The 7297-nt window shown below is 33.2% G+C and overlaps 1 protein-coding gene across 1 annotated transcript; it reads right to left on the bottom strand.

Moving 5' to 3' along the window:
• Nucleotides 1–243: 243 nt before the first annotated feature.
• LOC131930353 (ras-related protein Rab-43) lies at nucleotides 244–6260 on the bottom strand. Its single transcript, XM_059286808.1, has 4 exons — nucleotides 5910–6260; nucleotides 4524–4707; nucleotides 4288–4433; nucleotides 244–2837 (listed from the first exon to the last, which is right to left on the bottom strand). Exons 1-4 carry the CDS (start codon nucleotides 6105–6107, stop codon nucleotides 2712–2714), a joined length of 654 nt encoding a protein of 217 aa, XP_059142791.1. The 5' UTR covers nucleotides 6108–6260; the 3' UTR covers nucleotides 244–2711.
• Nucleotides 6261–7297: the final 1037 nt, after the last annotated feature.

Raw genomic sequence — 7297 nt, forward strand, 5'->3', positions numbered from 1 at the left:
ATTTCAAAAGGCTTAACATTGAATTAGCCCTAAATTTTTTTATAATGTTTAAAATGCAGACCTAATTAAAAAAAAATTAACAAAAAAGAAATCCCCAGGGGAGGAGGAAAGTATGCCGGCCCCAGGGGGAGGAGGAAAGTATGCCTGCCCCAGGGGGAGGAGGAAAGTATGCCTGCCCCAGGGGGAGGAGGAAAGCATGCCGGCCCCAGGGGGAGGAGGAAAGCATGCCGGCCCCAGGGGGAGGAGGAAAGCATGCCGTCCCCAGGGGAGGAGGAAAGTATGCCGGCCCCAGGGGAGGAGAAAAGTATGCCGGCCCCAGGGGAGGAGGAAAGTATGCCGGCCCCAGGGGAGGAGGAAAGTATGCCGGCCAAGGAAATCCTCGAAGATAGTAGAAGAGACAAGGGCTGCCGGGCTTACGTGGGTGCAAATAAAGAGAGCTGCCCAAAACAAAGTCTGATGAAGAGGTGTGGCTGCAGCCCTAACCTCCCCTGGGACCACAAAGGAATATGTGAAGTGAATTTGTTGACTAGAAATATGATTGCGTTTTTAACTAATGAGATTTTACTGAACAGTACAGCTCCACCAGTTTTTAAGGCTGCCATTACTAACCAACAGTTATTTCAAGGATATAAATCTCCTTTAATCACCTACATAGCACCACCATGCTGTAGAGAGGGTTTCTCAATGTAAATTTAAATATAACCATTAATATTATGTGAGATGTTGTGGGTCAGAAGATGGGGATTCTGGGTTATCTAATACATAAGGGTTATCTAATACATAACAGCCCCTTAAATACTAAGCTTAATAATTAAATATGTCCAGTCTGGGGGAAAACAATGTCATGTTTTTTCTGTGATCTAATGTGTGTACAGGCAGTTGGGCTTAATTACAACTGTATAAATAAGTCCTGTGTTAGTTCTGTGTTAGTCATAAGGTTTTGGTCTTCCAAATCTAAAACAAGTGTCAACAAAATGGCTGTGTAGCAACAGACATATAAGGTAGAGTAAACACACACCTGAATCAAAAAGTTAGAAACTTGCAAGTCTGAAGTATAAGAGAAAACAAGAATAGAAATTTAAAATACAGGTTGTTTTAAAACATGATTTTAAAAAAAAAAAACAGTTCTGTCTAAAATAAAATGTTAGTTTAAAAGTTACATTATAATCAAAAATGAGAAACAACTCATGCAACAAGTTATGGAATAAGGTAAACTTTTTTTTACATGAACAAGTTTATGTAAAAAGAAATAATTAAATAAAATAGCAACAAATATCAATAGGTTAGCCTTATCCAGAAGAAAAAAAAAATTCCAAAAAATATGGAAAATAATCGCAAATCTAAAAGAGCAAAGAGAAAAAGCTTTAAAAACATCATCTTTGGGCAACTTTTAATGTAAATTTTTAAAATTTGGTTTACATGCACCTATAGAAACATGACTACATATAGAGCAATTCTGTCCAAAAAAAAAAAATAATAATTTACATTTTGTAAAATGGCATCAATTTAAACCACAGGATATCAATAGCAACAATACTGAAACTCTGCATATACACACATCAACAGGTAGATTGGTCAAAAACTGACAAAACATGGCATGTTAACAACAAAAAGCCAATCTGGCAAGAGTATTCTCTTTTACAAAGCAAGTCGCAGCAAACTTCATTAGAAAACAGTAAGATATGTAAAAAAAAAGGGTAAAATAACCCAATTATATTGTAACACAAATATCCATAATTAACATTAACAAAATACATGTGTGTGTGTGTCAATATACAGAATGTACAACACTGAGTGCTACCTAGAGCTGCCAACTTTTAGGCGACTAAAGTCAACTGTGATCCTCTTTTTAAATGGATATGTCGATTTTTTAAATAAAATAATGAAATCATATTTTTTAAATCAAATTTTTCAAAACATTTTCAACATTTTAAAACAGCCTTTTAGTAGCTCTAGCTGGGAAATAGTTCAACTGTATTAACTGTATATTATGAAAAATGTTAAATACCTAAACTAATCTAAAGATTTTTTTTTAATTTATAACTTTTTTTGTAGCTTTAAGAATGATACCTTTAATTTAGCTTTTTCAAAATAAAAAAGGTTCAACTGAAATGTTAATGATTTTTGTTGGCAGCTCAGCAGACCAGTTTAGACCTATTTTGATAACCAGTCTTTAACTGGGTAAAATCTCGTAAATGCAAGTCAAATTGGGAACTCAGAGACACCCTCGGTACATTTGTTCAAACATCACTCCATTCAACTGGAATAAAACCCCAGAAAGGATGATGTCTTGTTTTAATACATTTACAAAAATACTGTTCCTATGCTTTAAAAAAATATTCCGCTTCAGAAAAAAAATTGATAATTTTACACACAAAAACCAGTGATCATAAATTCATATTTAAAAATTATAATAAATGCATATACATTCTATTAATATCTTATTAAATATTCATGTCAAATAAATTAATTGAAACAAGCAAATTATAATTTTATTTTATTTCTGTACTGCTTTTCTCCAAATACAAATGTAAGCAGGATATTTTACTGTCCGTCCCTTTCTCTGATAGATATAAGTTAATGATTCCAAATCCGATCCTTCCTCACAGCCCTGATTGTTGGCATCAGCAGATATTTGACACTAGAAAACTACAAGAACTTACACATTGGGGTGAAGATTGTCTCTGTGGAACAGTGGACACGCCAATGTGCTAACTACCACTCCCACAACAGGGTAGCCAGGCTTTGCCCCCCAGCAAGGACCGACTGTTTAAGTTAATGTTGCTGTGTTGGCCGGGGTCCATGTTTGCATCATCACCAAACCGTCTTTTGAGTTCCTGAAAAAAGTTTTTTTTTTAATTATTACTAGTCTAGGTTATTTTGGAGCTTCTAGATTCTACTAACAAAAATGACAAAATAATACCAACAACAATTAAATCAAATTATACCAAACAAATCAGAAATAATAATTTTAACAAATTTTGTATTTAATTAGCTAGCAATTTATGCCTATGAAGCACATTTTTACTATCACAAATTTAAATAAAACAGGAGTGTTCTCCCCTAAACTTTCACGTATATTCTATTTTACAGTAAGGTAGAAGGCACTTCCAGTGCAATCTGAGTAATCTGAAGATAGAAATGTTTTGTATTAATTTTTCTTATGACTGAAATTTTTTTAATAGAATAAAATCGAGTAGAAAAAAAGAATTGCACACCAATTGGTACACCTATTTGTAAAATTTTGTTCATCTAACTGTAACTTATTTTGTCTGTATTTTACAAAGCAAATAGAGTTAAGTACCACTTCCAGATAATGTAGGTCACTCAGAATTTGAGAGTAATCCAAGGATAAGATCTTATGTATGAATTTTTGTTTACCTAACTGAAACAGTATTCATCTTATAATGTTCCCAAGAAAATAGAGTGTACAAAAGTTTAAAGGAATTTTTGCATGCAATTGCAATCTAATAATTATATTTGAAATTGTGTCTAGCTAGCTTAAACAGTATTCAAATTATCAGCTTTTGAGAGACAGGAAGATTAGTGTGTATCACTTTACATTACTGGAAGTCATTCAAAAGTTGATAAAAAACTACATTTAATATTTGTATATGAAATTCTGTCCACATTAAGTGAAAGATGCTCAAGTTATCGTGTTTATTGATAGAATGGTTATAAAATGCCAAAAATGTCGAAATCTCAATTTACATTTTTAGAAGGATAACAATGCATCCTTTAAATTCCAGTGATACAGTGAGGTGTAAAACGACAAAAACTTAAAATTTCATTTAATTTTTCTGCAAGATTTTAATACTTTCACTATTCTCTGTATACAAAGAAAGTAAAGTCAATGCAGTAACACTCTCCCTTTTTTTTCGCTGTTCATTTGTTACTTCCCCTTTTTTCTTTATTATACTGTGATCTAAAATACAATTTTTTTTAATTTATTAAACATTACATCAAGTCAACATTTTTATAGAATATTGCATAGGAGATGTAAAAATTGATTGCAATATTCCATCTAGAGATGACAGGTGATGAAGAAGCAAGTTAAATAAAAAAAAAAGCTTGCAATAAAATTTTACTTCAATGCCAAAGGATAAAGACACTGAAATAATACTTTATGTACCAAATGCTAATTCTACTAACAAAGGCTATTTCTGTTTAAGAACTATACTTGTCTTTATATGAACCTTCCATCAATGATAGAGCAGTAGATTTAAAATTTAATTCTTATCCCTTATGCTAAGGCAGCTATTATAAAATATTTGTAAGAACACTGACTTTAGCCATTTTAAGGAATGTGTCATCAACATTGGTGTTCTCTTTAGCGCTGGTCTCAACTGCCCCAATAAAACTCTGAGAATGTGCCAAGGCCTTGGCCTCTGCTGCGCTCACTTCTCGCAGGCTGTCCAGGTCACATTTGTTTCCTGTTATCAAAACATTCACATTGATGAAAAAGGTATCAAATTAACAAATTATGTAGCTAAAGTTAACACTGAAAACTCGAGGAGACCCACCAACTAGTAGTTGCACAACATTAGAGCCAGCATATCTTTTTACATCGTCCAGCCAACGTGGGATGGCTTCAAAGGTTGTTCTTTTGCTTATGTCATAGGCAATTATAACACCATTAGCACTTCGATAATAGCTTTGGGTTATTGTCCGAAATCTCTCCTGACCAGCAGTGTCCCAGATTTGTAGCTGTCATGATTAAAATGAGTTGACAAGTTAAATAATTATAAGAGAACTCCTTGATAATTGTTTGTTTATCAAGGAAAGTTTCAAAATAATAGTTATTAAAGAACAATAATCAACCTACACATTTTGTAAATTAAATATTTAATAGTAATAGTAACTATATTGAGCACAGAGTAAACTAAATTAATTATTCATGTTTATTTAACATTACTGAAATATTTTATAGAGGTCTTGTAAACTCTAATGCTGTTTTTCTTGTGCCCAGTGTACAATTATTGTGCTTATGTCTTTCAATATGTAGGAAATGAACATTGACAGCATTTTAGATTGGGACCTAGTCAGCCCATGGTCTGCCTCCACCAATAAGTTCAATGTAGAAAGCTGCATGTATTCAAATTATTTACCAAACATTATAAAATCCATCTTATTATAACTATTCATTATAACTTTGAACTGTAATTCTTATAATTTTGATAAATTTAATGTGTATCATATTTTAGCTATTACTTTGAGATTATTTTTTAGCTCATATTCATTTATTAGAGTTCTACCATTATTATTGATGCCGTTTGATAAATGGCAATTTTTAATATACCTTTAATGAGTTTTAGATATTGATACTTAATGGCATTCAAGATTACCTTCTAGATTTGACACTTAAAAACATTACCTTCTGCACCTGACTAACATTGATATACTTGACTATTACTAATTTACTTAGACTAAATCAATAACACATACCAAAGTCTAATAGAGGCTGAAATAGATTCTTAACCATTTTTATAAGTATAATGGGAATTAAAATAGGCTATAGGCTAGTTAATATTAATTTAAATTTTCTAACATCATAAAGCTGTTAATTCCTGTGAACAAGTTTCCTCATGGCATAGTCATACCTCCACCCACACTCTTGGTGCCTTTTCTGAACTTTTCTACTTCACCTTGTTGTCAAAGACCGGGGATTCCAACTAGTGTGATACCGATAGTTTTGACCAAAGAATATGAATACAGCTAACAAGTAATTTTATTCCATTTTAATTTTATTGCATTATGCATACTGATTGCTTGCATACTCTGTGCGCAGCGGAGAAGCTTCTTCTGTCGCAGCGGAGAAGCTTCTTCTGTCTTCTGACAAGTCACGTCGTAAAAAAATAAGACAACAAATCATTTAGAGATCTAGATTCTAGATCTTACACATCACAAACCTTAACAAGTTTTCCATCTATATTGAGTGTTTTCATTGTGAAATCAACTCCTATTGTGCTGCCATGCTTTTCTGTGTAAGTTCCAGATTTAAACCGTTGAACGACACAAGTTTTTCCTACACCAGCATCACCGATTAGAACTATTTTAAAAAGATAATCGAAAGATTCGTCCGGATCGTTAGCGGAATGATAGGCCATTATTTATGACTGTTAATATATTATACACTAATAGTTACAATTTTGAAGTACTAATTTAATTAGAGTGGCTACAATTTAAAAGATTAGTCATGTTTATTTTTCTTTGCTATCGTAGACATTGTTTTTAACGGAAGAGGAAGTGGCAATAGTAGTGTAAATTTATTTATTAAAAAGTACGATTCGTTTATATTTTTAAAATTATTTTATTTTGAAAAACCGATGATATAAATAGTTTATAGATAAAAGCTTGATGTCAGCACAACGTGACATAAATTAAGTTGTTGGGCCTATACAAGAAAGGCAAATTTATATGACAGCAGGCTTGTAAAACTCTCCCACTCCATTGACGTTTAACATTTTAGATTATTTTAGATCGAGATAGGCCTATCTTCTTAGTATTAAAGGCTAATATAAACATAACGTTTCGAATCAAACTAACCATATTAATAAAGTGGGCTTTCAAAGAAATGACATGCAGTTATTGTCCTTCAGCCCCCGATAATGATAGATAAAATCATATCTAATTTATAATTAGTTTTTGTTCAAGGACAGTCAAACAGGTTAGCGTCATTTTATCAACGGGAAGGGCAGGAGTAAAAAGACTAATCTAGCACTTTTTAATCACATTTGAAGTGGGGGTTTTTCCCTTATTTACATAACATGTTCGGGCGATGTGTTTCAGGTGTTAGGCCTTTATCTAGATTCTAAACAGACTTTACCGTATGGTCTAAAATAATTTTAATTTCCACCGTTATGACACTTAACCTATTGCATACAATTTGATTTTGAGCGAGTAAGTTGTTACTTGAGATTATGTGGGATTAGAGTAAGTGGCTTAATGAACAATTGCTTTTTGCAAGAATATACTTACAATTCTCAAGCGTAGAGTTTCTCCCAGGCATCTCTTCGGGTAAGGTGGGCGACCCCCCCCCCTCCCGGACGAAATGGAATTTATATAGAAAATATATACTTTTAACAGTACCCCCCCCCCCCCCCAGAGAAAAAAGTCGGGAAGAAACGCTGCTCAGCGGGTGAGTGTTTCGGACATTTAGGGCACCGTTTGTAAGAGGAATTAGCCTCACACCCCACCCCTACACATCCCCATACTGGTGCTGATGACAAGTACAGTACAGCCTATTTCATGGGTCTCCAAACTTTTCAGCCCGAGGGCCGCATTAACTGTCAAGTAT

This window comes from Physella acuta, unplaced genomic scaffold (assembly GCF_028476545.2).
Source record: "Physella acuta isolate Inbredline_101_S28 unplaced genomic scaffold, ASM2847654v3 ptg001761l, whole genome shotgun sequence".
Classification (NCBI taxonomy): Eukaryota; Metazoa; Mollusca; class Gastropoda; family Physidae; genus Physella; species Physella acuta.